The sequence below is a fragment of the Choloepus didactylus genome, chromosome 9 (assembly GCF_015220235.1).
Source record: "Choloepus didactylus isolate mChoDid1 chromosome 9, mChoDid1.pri, whole genome shotgun sequence".
Classification (NCBI taxonomy): Eukaryota; Metazoa; Chordata; class Mammalia; order Pilosa; family Megalonychidae; genus Choloepus; species Choloepus didactylus.
Genome location: NC_051315.1, coordinates 92,810,821 through 92,829,942, shown reverse-complemented (window position 1 = coordinate 92,829,942; position 19,122 = coordinate 92,810,821). Strand labels below are relative to the sequence as shown.

Sequence of the window (19,122 nt, the reverse complement as noted above, 5' to 3'; positions counted from 1 at the left end):
TTTGCTAAATTTGTTCATTAGCTCTAGTAGCTATATCGTCAATTTCTCAGGTTTTCCAGATATAAGATCATATCATCTGCAAACAATGACAGTTTTACTTCTTCTTTTCCAATTTGGATGCCTTTTATTTCTTTGTCTTGCCGGATTGCCCTGGCTAGCACTTCCAGCACTATGTTGAATAACAGTGGTGACAGCGGGCATCCTTGTCTTGTTCCTGATCTTAGAGGGAAGGCTTTCAGTCTCTCACCATTGAGTACTATGCTGGCTGTGGGTTTTTCATATATGCTCTTTATCATATTGAGGAAGTTTCCTTCAGTTCCTACCTTTTGAAGTGTTTTTATCAAAAACGGATGTTGGATTTTGTCAAATGCTTTTTCAGCATCTATTGAGATGATCATTTGATTTTTCCCTTTTGAAGTGTTAATGTGTTGTAATACATTGATTGATTTTCTTATGTTGAACCATCCTTGCATGCCTGGAATGAACCCCACTTGGTCATGGTGTGTGATTTTTTTAATGTGTCTTTGGATTCGATTTGCAAGTATTTTGTTGAGAATTTTTGCATCTATATTCATTAGGGAGATTGGCCGGTAGTTTTCCTTTTTTGTAGCATCTTTGCCTGGTTTTGGTATTAGATTGATGTTAGCTTCATAAAATGAGTTAGGTAGTGTTCCATTTTCTTCAATGTTTTGAAAGAGTTTGAGTAAGATTGGTGTCAGTTCTTTCTGGAAAGTTTGGTAGAATTCCCCTGTGAAGCCATCTGGCCCTGGGCATTTATTTGTGGGAAGATTTTTGATGACTGATTGGATCTCTTTGCTTGTGATGGGTTGGTTGAGGTCTTCTATTTCTTCTCTGGTCAGTCTAGGTTGTTCATATGTTTCCAGGAACTTGTCCATTTCCTCTACATTATCCAGTTTGTTGCCATACAGTTGTTCATAGTATCCTCTTACAATTTTTTTAATTCCTTTGGGATCTGCAGTTATGTCACCTTTTTCGGTCATTATTTTGTTTATATGGGTCTTCTCTCTTTTTGATTTTGTCAGTCTAGCTAGGGGTTTGTCAATCTTGTTGATCTTCTCAAAGAACCAACTTTTGGTGATATTTATCCTCTCTATTTTTTTTGTTCTCTATGTCATGTATTTCTGCTTTAATCCTTGTTATTTCTTTTCTTCTACTTGGTTAACGATTGGTTTGCTGTTCATTTTCTAGCTTCTTCAGTTGATCCATTAGTTCTTTGATTTTGGCTCTTTCTTCCTTTTTAATATATGCGTTTAGTGCTATAAATTTCCCCCTCAGTACTGCTTTTGCTGCATCCCATAGGTTTTGGTATGTTGTGTTCTCATTTTCATTTGTCTCTATATATTTAGCAATTTCTCTTGCTATTTCTTCTTTAACCCACTGATTGTTTAGGAGTGTGTTGTTTAACCTCCAAGTATTTGAATTTTCTAAGTCTCTGATGGTTATTGACTTCTAATTGTATTCCATTGTGGTCAGAGAATGTGCTTTGGATAATTTCAATCTTTTAAAATTCATTGAGGCTTGTTTTATGTCCCAGCATATGATCTATTCTGGAGAAAGTTCTGTGAGCAGTAGAGAAGTATGTGTATCCTGGTGATTTGGGATGTAATGTTCTATATATGTCTGTTAAATCCAATTCATTTATCAGATTGTTTAGGTTTCAATTTCCTTATTGGTCTTCTGTCTGGTTGATCTATCTATAGGAGAGAGTAATGTGTTGAAATCTCCTACAATTATTGTGGAAACATCAATTGCTTCCTTTAGTTTTGCCAGTGTTTCTCTCATGTAGTTTGTGGCACCTTGATTGGGTGCATAGACATTTATGATTGTTATTTCTTCTTGTTGAATTGCCCCTTTTATTAGTGTAGTGGCCTTCTTTGTCTCTCAAAACATCCCTGCATTTAAAGTCTATTTTATCTGAGGTTAATATTGCTACGCCTGCTTTCTTTTGGCTGTAGCTTGCATGAAATATTTTTTTCCATCCTTTCACTTTCAGTTTCTTTGTGTCCCTGTGTCTAAGATGAGTGTATACAACAGATTGATGGTTCATTTTTTTTGATCCATTCTGCGAATCTATATCTTTTAATTGGGGAGTTTAATCCATTTACATTCAACGTTATAACCGTGAAGGCATTTCTTGAATCAGCCATCTTATCCTTTGGTTTATGTTTGTCATATATATTTTTCCCCTCTCTCTATTAATATCCTTTAATGTACCCACACCGAATCTCTTTAGTACTGAACCTTTCTCCAAGTCTCTCTCTCCTTTCTTTGTTTCTCTGTCTGTAGGGCTCCTTTTAGTATCTCCAGTAGGGGATGTCTCTTGTTAGCAAATTCTCTAAGGATTTGTTTGTCTGTGAAAAATTTAAGCTCTCCCTCAAATTTGAAGGAGAGCTTTGCTGGATAAAGTATGCTTGGTTGAAAATTTTTCTCACTCAGAATTTTAAATATATCGTGCCACTGCCTTCTTGCCTCCATGGTGGCCTCTGAGTAGTCACTACTTAGTCTCATGCTGTTTCCTTTGTATGTGGTGAATTGCTTTTCTCTTGCTGCTTTCAGAACTTGCTCCTTCTCTTCCATGTTTGACAGTGTGATCAGAATATGTCTCGGAGTGGGTTTATTTGGATTTATTCTATTTAGAGTTCGCTGGGCATTTATGATTTGTGCATTTATGGTGTTTAGAAGATTTGGAAAGTTTTCCCCAACAATTTCTTTGAATAGTCTTCCTAGACCTTTACCCTTTTCTTCCCCTTCTGGAACACCAATGAGTCTTATATTCGGACGTTGTATATCATCTATCATATCCCTGAGGTCCGTTTCAATTTTTCAATTTTTTTCCCAGTTGTTTCTTTTGTGCTTTCATTTTCCATTCTGTCATCTTCCAGGTCACTGATTCGTTGTTCAACTTCCTCTAGTCTTGTACTATGAGTATCCAGAATCTTTTTAATTTGGTCAACAGTTTCTTTAATTTCTATAAGATCATCTGTTTTTTTATTTAGTCTTCCAATGTCTTCTTTATGCTCTTCTAGGGTCTTCTTGATATCCTTTGTATCCCGTACTATGGTCTCATTGTTAATTTTTGTCCTTTGAGTAGTTGTTCTAGATGCTGTGTCTCTTCTGATATTTTGATTTGGGTGCTTGGGCTTGGGTTATCCATATCGTCTCGTTTTTTCATGTGGTTTATAATTTTCTGTTGTTTTTGGCCTCTTGGCATTTGCTTAACTTGATAGGGTTCTTTTAGGATTTATAGACCAATTGAGGCGGGGCAAGATGGTGGTTTGGTGAGCTGTATGTTTTAGTTACTCCACCTGGAAAGTAGGTAGAAAGCCAGGAACTGCTTGGACTGGACACCACAGAGCAATTTGTCTTTGGGCATACTTCTTGAAACACTCATGAACATGTCGAACTGCTGAGATCAGCGAAATCTGTAAGTTTTTGTGGCCAGGGTTCCTGCGCCCCTCCCTGCCAGGCTCAGTCCCGTGGGAGGAGGGGCCGGCAGCGCTGGGAAGGAGAAGGGAGAACTGCAGTGGCAGCTCTTATCGGAAATTCATTCTACTGATCCAAACTCGAACCATAGATAGACTGAGACCAGACACGAGAGAATCTGAGAGCAGCTAGCCCAGCAGAGAGGAGACAGGCATAGCAAAAAACAGCAAGAAAACTCCAAAATAAAAGCGGAGGATTTTTGGAGTTCTGGTGAACATAGAAAGGGGAAGAGCAGAGGTCAGGCCCTGAGGCTCATATGCAAATCCCAAAGGAAAACTGATCTTTCTGCCCTGTGGACCTTTCTTTAATGGCCCTAATTGCTTTGTCTCTTAGCATTTCAGTAACCCATTAGACCTGTGAGGAGGGCCCTTTTTTTTTTTTCTTTTTAAACTTTTTTTCTTTTTCTAAAAGAATTACCCTAAGAAGCCCAATACAAAAGCCTCAAAGACTTGCAATTTGGGTAGGTCAAGACAAGAGCAGAACTAAGAGAGCTCTGAGACAAAAGGCAATAATCCAGTGGCTGAAAAAATTCACTGAACACCACAACTTCCCAAGAAAACGGGAGTGTCCGCTCACAGCCATCATCCTGGTGGACAGGAAACACTCCAGCCCATCGCCAGCCCCATAGCCCAGAGCTGCCCCAGACAACCCAGTGTGACGGAAGTGCTTCAAATAACACGCACACACCACAAAAGTGGGTGTGGACATTAGCCTTCCCTGCACCCTCAGCTGGTTGTCCCAGAGTTGGGAAGGTGGAGCAGTGTGAATTAACAAAGCCCCATTCAGCCATCATTTCAGTAGACTGGGAGCCTCCCTACACAGCCCAGCAGCCCAGAACCGCCCTGAGGGGATGGCACTCACCTGTGACATAGCACAGTCATCCCTCAACAGAGGACCAGGGGGTGCACGGCCTGAAGAGGGACCCACTCGCAAGTCTCAGGAGCCATACGCCAATACCAAGGACTTGTGGATTAGTGGCAGAGAGAAACTGTGGCAGGACTGAACTGAAGGATTAGACTATTGCAGCAGCTTTAAAACTCCAGGAACACCAGGGAGATTTGATTGTTAGAGCCACCCCCCCTCCCTGACCGCCCAGACACACGCCCCATATACAGGGCGGGCAACACCAACTACACACGCAAACTTGGTACACCAATTGGACCCCACAAGACTCACTCCCCTACTCACCACAAAGGCAAAGCAGGGAGAACTGGCTTGTGGAGAACAGGTGGCTCGTGGATGCCACCTGCTGGTTAGTTAGAGAAAGTGTACTCCACGAAGCTGTAGATCTGGTAAATTAGAGATAAGGACTTCAATTGGTCATATCTGTTTTATAAAACATACCATTTGCTAACACGGTAATGACATCATCACATAGTAGTCTCTGGAATATCTTGTTGTCTCTGGAATATCTTACTATACACCCTTGAGACACTGAAAGTAAAAAAGTCAAATAGTATCTTAATATTGTTATGAAATTAATTTTGACCTTGGAGACCCCTAGAGATCCCCAAAGCACACTTTGAGAACTGTTGTATTAAAAGTAGGCTACTAGCCATGAGTATCCAGTATGTTGTTGTTAGCAGTTGTTATTTAAGGAGATAATTGGAGAATGTCAATTAAGTCAAGGTCCATTAAGAGAGCTTCTATCATGTAACAACTGTCTAAATCATATTCTAAATTAATAGTTATAATTTGAATGTTTTCTTCAAGAAAGAAGTTAACTAATAAAGTCCCTTTTGTCTTCTCTCCCTAGGGGCAAGTACTATCATGAATTGAATTCATAGGTCTAGTCCGGGTTTTTTCTTTTGTTTTTTGCATACATTTGTCTGTATATGAACAACATGCCTTTAATGTATGTTTCCAAAAAACTTATATGAACAATGTAATAGTCTATGTATTATTCTCTAAGTTTTCTCACGTTAACTTATATTTTTAGATCTATATATTGATATATTTAGAGAGAGTGAGACCTAGTTTATTTATATTTAATTTATATAGTATGTATGCATATACCATATTTTATTTCCCAGTTTCCTTATGATGGACATTTATGTTTGTTTTCAGTTTTTCTCTGTTACAAATGGTGCAACAATAAACACCTTTAGTACATATTTCCTTGTGCATATGCACTAAAATTTATTATGCTCCTGTATGACACTAGAAACATACCGGAGTGTGTAAGACTCTAGGGTATTGTTAAACCTTTAAGCAAGGCGGTGAGGGTTACAAATCTTAAGTTTTTAGTTGAAGTTTTATCTTTCTTTCCTTTTAATTTGCCCATTTCTTCTAAATGCTTATTTTGTTCTCTTTCAGAATCCTTGAAAAATGGCTCTGCTGCAGATGGTGGCAATAAGCTTTTTTCTTTTCAGAACAGAAAACACTCTGAAAAGATGGCTAAACTAGGTACGTTCCTTTCTTATTTGTATAATCAGTATTCGCTTTTCTAAGGTGTGTGTAGCTGACCACGTTCCCCACGATTACCATTCCATTGCATTATCTAAAAGAATGACGAGAGATGTTATTTTAAGTCTATTATCAAACATACTTTCATTAGGTTTTCTTTTTTATTCCCATATGTCTTCTGTTCTCTGTTATAAGTTCTTCATAGTAGGAACTCAGTCTTCTTTTTTTTTTTTTTTGTTCTTGCCACAACATCTAGTGTAGGTTTGTAACAAATTTTTGTTAAAAAATGAGTGACTTAAGAGTTACACAGAGATATTCTGAATTTATTGAATAAGGGCTTTATACTATATATAGAAAGGAGTATTTTTATTATAGAATAATAATATAATTTATTATAGGATAATAAGAATATAATAGAACTCCCATTTCTAAAAAATTTTGTGGAATGGGCTGTGCTAACATTTTTCTTACCTGAATTACCATATATAGCAATTACACATGAATTGCTGATTTTAAAGAGCTAGACTACACTAAATTACGTGTAACATTAAAATTAAACTGTCAATTTAATTCTTAAAAAAAATTCAGGTGACACTGTATTTTGGTACTGTGATATGAGAGATCATCATTTTTGAAAGCTTTGAGGAAAGGAAATAATTTATGTGAAAATACTTTGAAAATTTGGACACTCTAAGTAGATGAAGGGTTGAGAATGCTGAAGTCAAGAGCAAAGGGATAATAATTAATCACTGCATAAAATGTGATAGTTATATAAAAAGGCTTATTATCTATAATTGTAAAACACCTATGTGTATTTCCCAAGTGGTGGCTTTTTGTGTGATCACTCTAGTCAATAAACATAATACGTTCAAGGTCAATGAAGATCACCCTTGTTAAATGTTGACACTGATGAGAGTTACATGTAGGGAGTAATTATAAGACTTGTATGTTTCTGAACATAATATGATAATCATTTATAAAATATACTTCAGTTTTTCTGAAGGGCATGACATTATCACTAATATTGAACTTAATATGATATACACAAGAACTTACATTAATTGATGTTTCTTAGTGTTTATTACTTACATCATGGAATTAAAAGGTTTTAGTTATAAGGATGACTGAACCCTGTGTAGGAATTTTAAGAAGCCAGAGAAGAAATGCTAATGAATTGTTAGAGGGAATTAGGCCCCAAAACCAAAATGAAACCATACTATAATGAAGCAAGACAAATAACTTTGAAGAAAAAAGAAAACTGTTAGCCAGGAGAAGCAGCGTGGATCTCCAGAGAAATGATCAAATAGAAGTACCCCATGTGGGTAATCAACACGCACCTAAATTAGACAATAGGTATTATATTTGTAAGCATTGCAACAAACTGGAATACTGTTCTCATGCTGTACATTTTTTGTCATCACATCTGTAAAATATTTGTATTTTATAGTCATGAAAAGGTAGTTTCCTGGACATTTAGTCTTTATTGTGACCATGAAGTGTCAGGAACAGAATTTGATAGTGTGATCACACTTCCTAAAATCTGTGTTTAGTTAGGACCAATGATATGATGTTTTTTAAAGAGTTTCTTTGACTCATTAAATATTGTTGCTAATTCTGTTTACATCTAAATATATCAATGAAATAAAATGCCTTAAAACTTTATTAATGGAGAAACCAAGATGGCAGCTAGGTGAGACAGGGCTAAGGAACACCTCCGTGGAAAACACTAGATAAGGACCAGAGAGTGACCCAGAATACTGGTTACAGCGATGTGCCAGCTGGACGAGATCTGCTAGTTCCCAGGGGCTGTATACTTGGTGAAACTGAGAGTCTGCATTCTGAAACGAGTGAGTAAGCTGGCTGGAAGTCCCGCAGCTGCACGGTGATCCGCGGAACCCAGGGTTTGGTGTCTGGAGACCAACGGGCTCTTTTAGTTAAAAAAAAAAGAAAAAAGGGGAAAAGCCAGGAGCGGCTGCAGGTGCGATCAGCTGCAAGCGCGATCGTGGGAAACACGCAGTAAAACACAGCCAAGAGGGGGCTGGGCTGGCCTCTCGGTGTCTGGCCTGGAAGATAGCCCGCTGCAGATATCCCTGGGGCTGGGGGAACGGAGCGGAGAGCCAGAAGCCGAAAGAATCCCTGCGGCTAGCAGCTCGCTCCTGGGAGGGCTAGATAAACTCCTGTCTGGGGCCGTGCCCACAGCCCAGAGCCCTGCCAGTTATCCTGGAGCTGGGAAGGAGGAACTGTGCGAGGAGAGGGGTGTGGAGATGCCCTGTTCGGCCATTATTGCATAAGGCTAAAAGCGAGCCGGCTTGGCCCGGCGGCCTGGGGCTTCCCTTGAGGGACGGCGTGCGCTGATGACGTAGCACAGCATTACCTCAGCAGAGGTCCTGAAGGATCGCGGCTGGGCGGGGGGACCCGCTCAGAGAGCCCAGAGACGCTATGCCAAGTCCGGTGGTTTGTGGGACATCGAGAGAGACAGGCTGGGGCTGAAAGGAAATGAAAGCTTAGACTCTTGTGGCGACCTTGAATCTCGGAAACTGGGGGGATTTGAATATTGAGGCTGTCCTTCCTCCCTGACCACCCGTACAAGTGCCCCGCATTCAGGGCGGACAGCTCCAGCAACACACCCAGGCTGAGGTCTCCAGCTGGACCCCACAAGAATCGTTTCCCCATATAACGCAGGGACAAGGTGGAGAACTGACTTGAGAGGTATAGGTGACTCACAGATGCCATCTGCTGGTTAGTTAGAGAAAGTGTATGCCACCAATTTGTGTCTCTGAAAAATTAGATTGGTATCTTTTTTTTACAACTTGAAAGAACCCTATCAAGCAAAGCAAATACCAAGAGGCCAAAAACAAAAGAAAATCTTAATGTATATGATAAAACCAGACAATATGGAGAATCCAATTCCAAACTCCCAAATCAAAATATCAGAAGAGACACAGTACTTGGCACAATTAATCAAAGAACTACAATCGAGGAACGAAAACATGGCAAAGGATTTAAAGGACGTCAAGAAGATCATGGCCCAGGATATAAGCGACATAAATAAGACCCTAGAAGAGCATAAAGAAGGAATTGCAAGAGTAAATAAAAAAATAGAAGATCTTATGGAAATAAAAGAAACTTGGCCAAATTAAAAAGACTCTGGATATTCACAATACAAGATTAGAGGAAGTTGAACAACGTCTCAGTGTCCTAGAAATCCACAGAACAGAAAATGAAAGAACAAAAGAAAGAATGGAGAAATAAATTGAAAAAATCGAAATGGTTCTCAGGGATACGATAGATAAAATAGAACGTCCAAACTTAAGACTCATTAGTGTCCCAGAAGGGGAAGAGAAGGGTAAAGGTCTAGAAAGAGTATTCAAAGAAATTGTTGGGGAAAACTTCCCCAACCTTCTACACAATATAAATACACAAAGCATAAATGCCCAGTGAACTCCAAATAGAATAAATCCAAATAAACCCACTCTGAGACATATTCTGATCAGAGTCTCAAATACTGAAGAGAAGGAGCAAGTTCTGAAAGCAGCAAGAGAAAAGCAATTCACCACATACAAAGGAAACAACATAAGACTAAGTAGTGACTACTCAGCGGCCACCATGGAGGCGAGAAGGCAGTGGCATATTTAAAATTCTGAGAGAGAAGAATTGCCAACCAAGAATACTTTATCCAGCCAAACTCTCCTTCAAATTTGAGGGAGAGCTTACATTTTTCACAGACAAAAAAATGCTGAGAGAGTTTGCCAATAAAAGACCTGCCCTACTTTAGATACTAAAGTGAGCCCTACCGACAGAGAAACAAAGAAAGGAGAAGGAGATAGAGAATTTTAACAGACATATATAGTACCTTACATCCCAAATCACCAGGACACTTATTTTTCTCTAGTGATCACGGATCTTCCTCCAGAAGGGACTATAAGCTGGGACATAAAACAAGCCTCAACAAATTTAAAAAAAAAAAAAAAATTGAATATACTCAAAGCACATTCTCCAGCCACAATGAAATACATATAGAAGTCAATAATTTTTGAATTGTAACTCCACTGTTTACTTCCTACATGATATAAAATACACAAACTCTAATGACAAATCAATGGTTTTGAAGTCAACGTAAAATATATAATTTTAGACAACTATATAAAGGTGGGGGAATGGAGGAGTATAGGAACATAGTTTATATGTCCTATTGAAGTTAAGTTGGTATCAAAGAAAAACAATATTGTTACGGATTTAAGAGGTTAATTTTAAGCCCCCCAGTAAACACAAAGAAATTATCAGAGAAAATGACCATAGAGATGAAAAGTAGAGTATGGGTTAAGAGAAATGGGGGAAGGGGCAATGGGGAGTTAAGAAATGGGTGTAGGGTTGCTGTTTGAGGTGAAGGGAAATTTCTAGTAATGGATGGTGGGAAAGAGCATTACAACATTCTAAATGTGATTAATTCCACTAATGGAAGGCTAGGGAGGGGGTGGAATGGGAAGATTTAGGCTGTATATATGTTTCCACAATTGGAAAAAAAAAAAAAAGACACTCTAAATAGATGACAATTGAATGCCAAGGATGAACCTGGATGGGATTGGAAGGTGGAGGACAGGAGGCTCAAAGGGACACAGTTGAGACATAAGGAAAAGGAAATATAGAATGTAAGCTTTGTATCATTGTTGAATCTCTTGTACTTCTTAGCTGTGCTTAATGGGATTATATAAAAGAATGTTCTTGTTCATGGGAAGTGTATATGTGAATTATAGTGTTTGTTCAAGGATGTGTGCAGCTAGCTCTCATATGTTCAGAAGACAGAGCAATAGATGATGGATGATAGATAGGGAGGGAGGGAGGGAAAGAAATAGCGATGTGTCAGCATGTTAAAGTCGTGGATTGGGCTATTGGGGGAGGGGTGTCAGGGTATGATGGAGTTCTGTGTATGGGGTTAGTATTGTTTTTGCAACTGTTCCTATAACTTTGAAATTATTTAAAAAAAAAAAAGAATTCACACAATGCAGAGAGTCAAAGTTTTAAGTAGAAAGTTTAAGATTTATTAGCAGAAGAAAGCAGGTGGGAGCCAGCGAAAAGAAAGAAAGTGGCTCCGGCTCTCTGTCTGAAAGCTGCGTTTTTAAAGAAAAAAAACGCATTGGGAGGGAAGGGTGTCTGCTGAGTGGTGTCCTGCGCCTTGATTGGGTGAGGGCTTATCAACTTCTGAGCTGATTGGTTGCTAGGGTTCTGACGCACTACTCTTCTTTGAAGTGCAGCTGCATTATGTATTTGGGGTGAGCAGGCCTTTTCCGCATGTTTATGGTTGTTCATCTTATAGACATATCTGATCTTGCTTTATCCGCCTTTTGGGGGTTGAGGCGCTACCATGACTGGAGTTTCACAGCAGCCTTCAACCAGCATTTTATGGCACATCTGGTTTCTATGAGATAAGCTGCGGGGCCCCTGGGTCAGAAATTCCTTCTATATGTTAAACTCTTTTTCTGGGATCTGACAATAGGGAATTCAGGAGGAAAAGTCATTTACAGGAAAGATAAGTATACTGCATATTGTGTCTGGTACTTTTTAGACACATTGAATTTGAGTCACCCAATAAATATTTGGATCTCTGCCTATCTCTGTGTATTTGCATGGATAACTGTTTTTCTTTTCCTCTTCAGTTCTTCCTCTTTCTTCCCTTCTCCCTGTTTCCTTTATATGTAGTATAATGGTTATATTAAAACAGAATTTTTATGTTTTGGTATAAAACCAAAATGATCTCCACTAAGTTACATTTTATTTATATGGCTTTTAGTTGATTTGAAGTGTCCCCTTACTCCTGCCCCGTTCCCCACTCCCATTCTTTGAATCAGTAGCTTTTAATCCAAAAATGGTATATTTTTCTAGTGTAAAGAAGGACTTTAGACATTTTTACAGGTAGAATGTTGGGGAGGATAAAGACTGGGAAGAAGAGATGGAATAACTATAAACAGTAGCCAGGCGATCAGAGTATTGTCATACAACACAAAGGGAGAAGAAATAATTTCAAGGAACAATTGGAAAACCCTGGTGAATAACAGAGAGGATCAAGGAGATTAAGGAAAAGAAGTCAGTGCATTTGTGGAAACTGTTTTGGGAATCTTGGGCCAGTTTAAGACTGAAGAATAAAAATTAGAGCTGAGGAATGGTTTAGTAGGCAGTAAAGTAGCATTACATCATGTGCTTTAAACTAGCACAACTTCAGCTATACATTCTCCATTAAAAAGGGGTGGGGGGGAGATAATTTAAATACAGTGCACCTTTATACTCAATGTGTGATGTCCCAGTGAGCATGTTAACTTGAGAGATGTAAATCTCTTCCCTCTGTTGGGCTCATTACTCATGTCTCTCACACTGTGAACATCTTTAAAGATAAAATTTTCTTTTTCATTTGAAATGTCCTCTAAACAAGCTATTTCATCTGATGCTCAGTTGAAGAAACAGCCATCTATTCAATATATTTTATTTTATATGTCGTTCATAATGTATTATAGAATTTTAGATATGAAGTATACAATATTTTGTGGGACATTTAAGGGATTTTAAAGAATGATTTTAACTATGCACAGTTTCACTTGATTTTAGGTCATACTTTCTGGTCCTTCTTCCTCACCCCCTAGCAAAAATGTGCCTCAAGTAAAGAAATGGAAGGAGTATAAATTAAGTTTTTTTATATATTTTATTTGTCTGTTTACAGCTTCAGAACTAGCAAAAACACCAAGAAAAAGCGTTTCATGCAATCTAAAGGATGATCCCATAATAATGATAAACGATCCTCAAAGTAGCAAAGGTAAGACTATTTGAATTCTTTGAAGAGAGTTTTCATAGTTGCTTCAGCTGGGAAAGCACGTGACTGGCTCTGCTGTTCCTTTAATCTTGGGTTGTGTTCTAGTTTGCTAATGCTGCTGGAATGCAAAACACCAGAGCTGGATTGGCTTTTATTAAAAGGGGGTTTATTTGGTTACACAGTTACAATCTTAAAGCCATAAAATGTCCAAAGTAACACATCAGCAATTGGGTACCTTCACTGGAGGATGGCCAGTGGTGTCCAGAAAACCTCTGTTAGCTGGGAAGGCACGTGGCTGGCGTCTGCTCCAAAGTTCTGGTTTCAAAATGGCTTTCTCCCAGGACATTCCTCTCTAGGCTGCAGTTCCTCAAAAATATCACTCTTAGTTCCTTTTGGGGTGTTTGTCCTCTCTTAACTTCTCCAGAGCAAGAGTCTGCTTTCAATGGCTGTCTCCAAACTGTCTCTCATCTGCAGCTCCTGTGCTTTCTTCAAAGTGTCCCTCTTGGCTATAGCTCCTCTTCAAAATATCACTCCCAGCTGCACTGAGTTCTCTCTGTTCGTCAGCTCATTTATATGCTCCAGTGATTAATTTAGACCCACCCTGAATGGGTGGGGCCACACCTCCATGGAAATTATCCAGTCAGAGTCATCACCCACAGTTGGGTCGGGCACAAAGAATTACAATCTAATTAACACTGATAGGTTTGCCCACACCAGATTACATCAAAGATAATGGTGTTTGGGGAGACACAATACAATGAAACTGGCACAGGTTGCATTTCAAAATGGCAGTCTCCATAATGTCTCTGGGTCTTTCTTAGATTCTCCAGGGGAAACTCTGGGCTTCATCTCTTAGCTTAGAATCTCCAAACATCCTTCTTTCCGCATCTCAACCATCTCTAAATGTCAGCCTGCATCTGGGCCTGTGTTGGTTCTTTTTAAAGAACTCCAGTAAACTTAATCAAGACCTACCCTGAATGGGTGGGGTCAAATCTCCACGGAAACATTCAATCAAGAGGTCCCACCCTAATCAGAAAGATTGATAGGTCTGCCCCCACAAGATTGCATTAAGGAATATGGCTTTTGGGGGGACATAGTATATCCAAACTGGCACAGGAAGTCTTATGGATTGTGGAGAATTGTAAGGGAGCTAATTTTGAATGACCCATTCCAACTAGATTAAATATTGTACTTTTTAATAATCAACAATGAAAAAGGATCCAATTTTCCTTGTCATACAAATGCTACATAAATGCCGGAAATAGTGTCAATAATGAGAACAATCATGAAATTACAAATGAAAATTCAGTCTTTTGTGGAGATGCAGTTAATTCAGAATTTAATAATACATGGTATTTTTTTAATAAACATGGTGGCTTCTGTATACAACTGAAACTTTGCTCTTAATGACACTAAACCATGAGGAAAAGTGATATATTTGTGTTAAGTCATGGCTTTTTTTTTTTTTTCATTATTTAGGGCATTCTACTTCAGACAAAATTCAGTTGAAGGTAAGCAATTGACTTAAAACGTACAAGTGAAACTGTTTCAAAGTAAGACATGATGAAAAATATCCATTTCATCTCAATATATATAGTGCTTTATAATTTACAGGTATTTGTCAAATTAAATATCTACCTTATAGGTGAAGAATTTGAGGCTTAGGATGTTGAGGTGACTTGCTGGAGTTCACCCAACTGGGAAGGAGAAAAGCTGGAAAATGTAGCCAGGTCTACTGGAAATGACTGTGCTTTCTCTGCTATGTCAGAACTATCCCTGGGTATTTTCAACTTAGTAGAGTTGATCTGGAAATTTTATGGTTTTTGTTTTTGTTTTTTGTTTTCTTTTATAGATCTGTTCTATTGTTTCTTGGGGATTGATCTTTAAATCCATTAATCTATCCTTTTATAATTTATATATGAAAACTAAGTTGGCTGTAAAATAGATAAATTAATTCCAGGGTTGCTGAAAATAATTGTCTATAGTTTTCCCCCTTTGTGTGTTTGTGGTTTTATTTTTTCATCATGCCTTGTTAGGTGTGCCTGCCTGGGTCAGGACAAGCCCATATGGGCATGCAGGTATTTCAGGGCATTGTGTGTGTGAGTGGTGAGTGCATCTAGGACTGGGTGCCTTTAGATTTAGACATGTCTGCATTTGTGTACAGACTAAATTAAGGGGACCCTTTAGATAAGAATTTGAGGATGGACATTCAAGGGCATGGTTATGGCCTGTGCAGACACAGCCTATTTAGGCAAGTCTAGATTTGGAATTAGATATGTCAGACCCTCCTTTTTCTTTAATAATGCTTTTTTTCCTGTATTTTTCCCTGTATACTGGATCATTATAAAAGAATAAAACTCATTTCCATAACCCAATCAAGAAATTAACATAGAACATTTCTTTTTCAAATTTTGGATCAGTCATTAGTGGATCTTGCTGACTCAAAAAGACTGCCAGAAAACCTGTTAATCGAGCAAGCTAAGTTTATTAGACCTACTGCAATAATGGATAATATCACCATGATGAAGTCTTAATATAGTGTCTTAGAAGAGAGAGTTCAGGCGGGAGTATATATAGGTTTTGGGGATCTGGGCTTAAGCAGTTTAAGGCAGGTATTTCAAAAAGGGAAATTGATTGATATTGGGCAAAGTTCTTTTACATAATGTGTTAGGATTGGTAGACCCAACAAGGAGAAAGTCTTGAAATGAGTCTTGATAAGTAAACTGTTGTTTGATAAGTAAGCTGTTTGCCCTGGTGAGTAATTTGTTGTCCTGATGCGAGAACAGGTTTACCCAAATGAGCTAAACTGTCCAGAAAAATTAGTTTTCAGAAATGTCCTGTAGCAAATAGTGAAGTTATTTAGTAGTTTGTAGCCTTATCTTCCTGAACAGAAATTTTCTGAAATAGTTATTTTGACACAGGTATTCTTAGTTCTCAGACCTGATAATTAAGCTGTGTAGATGCAGGTTATCTTAGTTCTTAATTTTTGAAATAGTTTAGTAGGACATTACCTGCATTTTTAAAAATGAACTGAAACAATAAAAAATTTATATTTTGGAAGTTTTGTTTCATCATATTTGTTTCAGTTACATATGCACATGTGTGCTGGGTCAAGATGGCAAAATATAAAAATTTTTTTGAGGATCTTTATCAAAAAGTTAAGTATACTGTAATATACTTCATGCCCACTGAGAAGAGATCAGCTTACTTATTATACTATTCTTAATATCCCAAATAAAATTTTATTAACATTTGTAACTACCACCAAAACTTACCACAAGATAACAAACTTTTTGTTGTATTTTCATGTGGCAAAAAAACACATGGTACTTTATTATTTCTTTATTAGTATTGTTAAAAATTGACATGCATATAGCAGTGGCATTTTAATGTGCTAGAAATTTAATGGTGTTAAGTATTTTGTTCAGTGAGAAGAATACATGGAAATATACTTTTTTTAATTTTATACTTCTGTAAAATGTTTAGAAAATTCAGAAGTAAGAAGTGTGAATCTCTTGTTTCTTTCCTCTCACAAAATGTAATATTTAACACCAGTAAATTTCTAGCTCATTAAAAGCCCACTAACTTGTGGGCATGCCCATTATTTTAATTTTTTTTAATATTCTGCTACTCTGATGGGTGACAAGTGATTCAAAAGGCTGATATACTTTTGTTTTTTCCTTAATTACATACTTTACAAATGTCCTAGAATACAATTTCTAGAATCAATCTAGGAATCCTTTGAAGTTTCTTGTTATTTTTGTTGTATTCATTATTTTTTTTCAACGAATTCATTTGTCACTATCTTCCTAAAACCTTAAATTAAAGGCTCATCCATTTCTAATGTAGTCTTTTGATAGCAAAAATTTTTTTCTAGCTTCTTTTGCTCACATCAGTCAGTAATTTTCCATGTCATTGTTATTGTTTGACTGATTATAATGCTTTTTTTTTTAATAGAACAATGACAAAAGTGAATTTCTGTCAACAACACCTAGTGGTCTAAGGAAAAGATTAATGGGTATGTATTTCTTTTTACAGTAAGTTTTTATAAAAACTAACATCTAAATATGGGACCGTAGTTGTTACGTGTGCAGGTTACCTATACAGGTTCTAGAGTTAGGCTGCTTGGTTTTCTATCTTTGGCATGCTATTTAGTAGGACCGCTCTATGCCTCAAGTTTTTCATTTGTAAAATGGGGACAATAATGGTATTGGCCTCAGAAGTTATGAGGATTAACTGAAATAAAGGATGTCAAAGTGTTTAGTATAGTGCTTAGTAAGTATTAGCTATTTATCTTTTCTTATTATAATTATTATTTTAACTACTTATTGCTATTTCTTTTCATGAAAGGAAGGATATGCTCATCTCGGTTAAACTGTGGATTCCTTAAGGACAAGGACTATATCTTATCTTTTTAACTCCAACACTTAGCACTGTGTCTTTCATATAGTCAATGGATATTGAAGTCTGTTAAAACATCTCTCCAATAAAATAACATGCCTTTTAGTTTACTTGTTTTGAGACAGTTTGGAGATGGTTCTGTTGATTTATTCGAAAATAATTTTGTAATGAAATAATATTACATATTCATAGTTGTATTGAATGCTATACAAAGCCAAGTAAACAAACATGGGTCCTGCCTTCTGGGAAATTAAAAATAGTTTTAGATTTTAAAATATTTACCTTTGGGGCAAATAACTTGTTGGTCTTTATATTTCAGAAAGTTGTCAACCCATTTCTTGGAGTTTTGACTCCTGACAGTAATATTATTAGCTAACATTGTCAAATCCAGCCAACTTCAGGGCTTTCCACTGCAGCCCTTTCCTTTTAAGGCATGGATTCCATAGAGCTATTAATACTACAGCATAAAAATGGTGATGCTAAATGATTTAGTTATCTGAAGCAATAAAAGATGGTAGATGCAATGTTTATTATTATTAATATTATTATTATTTTGTATCTAATATATTCTATATCCTATGTTTCTGCCTTAACCCAAAGAAGAATTCTTTTTAGAGAAAAAGGTGAACTTCCTTTGCCTTCCCAATCACCACCAAACATCTATGCCTACATGCAAGATGTGTACATGTAAATAAGTGAGAGACATTTTCTAGTGTCTCCTACCTGCTCTCACCCTCCATCTATTTTAGGCAGTAGCAGTCAAAGCAAATATGAATTTGCTAGACTCTATGTACCTCCAAAATCAAGCTTCCCCCCTTTTTTTTCTTTTTAAATATCTATGCTTGTTATATACTGATTTTGGATAAACTTCTCAAATTATAACTTGTTCAAAATAAATATACTTATTTGGCTACTTATTTCACTCATATTTTGGAAGTTAACTTTTTAAAATAGCTTTGCATTTTTATTTTGAAAACTGTAAAACTAGATTTATTATTTCTTGGGAGTGTTGGAGGTGGTTATGATTTGTTTAAATATATAATTTTCTTGTATCAACTCTAGGATGTTGAAGTGTGTGTGTATTAGTAGTAGTTATAATACTAGCTACCATTTATTAAGTACTATATCATTTAAGATGGGGTTTTCAGCAAGTAGCAACAGAAAATTCTACCAGTATGGCTTAAGCCATGAAGACATTTAAGTATCTCACATCATAAGAAGTCTAAAAGTATGCAGTTCCATTGTTGATGTAGGGACTCAACAGTACCATTAAGGAAGAGGTTCTTCCTGTCTTTCTGTCCTGCCATCAGTATTTTCATCCTTAGGGTTTACACTTCATATTACAAAATAGCTTTTATTTCTTTAAAGTATAGGTATATAAAAGGGAAAATCTTTCCCAGAAGCTTCCAGCAGAATTCCCCTCAAGTCTCATTAGTCAGGGAATACATAGCCAACCCTAGTTGAAAGGGAGGTTAAAATGCAAGTATCTGGCAAAGATGACAGATAGTTACCATGATTCACTCCTGGGGCAGGACATATTGTCTCATTTTACAAGGAAGAAGGAGAATAGTGTTTGGTTTATTGAATTAGGCACTATTAGCCTCATTTTACAAATGAGGAAAGTGATGCTCAGAGAACTTTTTTAACTAGCTTTGGTATAATCATGAGCAAGTAATATCAAAACCAGAATTTGGACTCTTACTTCAAAGCCAGCCCTCTTTCCATATTCCCAATGGCTCTTTTCCCTTCACAGTTCCAAGTTCTCGTTCTGACAGTGAAAGTGAATATTCTGCTTCCAACTCAGAGGATGATGAAGGGGGTGCACAGGAATATGAAGAGGACGTTAATGAAGCCATGCTGAGCCGAAAGATTCAAGCTCAGAATAGAGTAGTTTCAGTTCCTGTTTGCAAAGAAACAGCTTCTAAGAAAATGAAAAGAGATAAAACGGTAAGTGAAGAGAGACTTTAACCTTTAATGAAAATTGTATAATACTTAAATTACAGCATCCAAAT

The 19,122-nt window shown here is 37.2% G+C and overlaps 1 protein-coding gene across 1 annotated transcript in view; it reads left to right on the top strand.

Moving 5' to 3' along the window:
* ORC2 (origin recognition complex subunit 2) overlaps positions 1 to 19,122 on the top strand; it is an 83,209-nt gene that overhangs the window by 14,794 nt on the left and 49,293 nt on the right. The window contains exons 5-9 of the mRNA XM_037850221.1: positions 5,821 to 5,910; positions 12,620 to 12,712; positions 14,189 to 14,220; positions 16,667 to 16,727; positions 18,864 to 19,057. Of these exons, the coding sequence (XP_037706149.1) occupies positions 5,821 to 5,910; positions 12,620 to 12,712; positions 14,189 to 14,220; positions 16,667 to 16,727; positions 18,864 to 19,057 (470 nt within the window). The remainder of the gene's footprint in view (positions 1 to 5,820; positions 5,911 to 12,619; positions 12,713 to 14,188; positions 14,221 to 16,666; positions 16,728 to 18,863; positions 19,058 to 19,122) is intronic.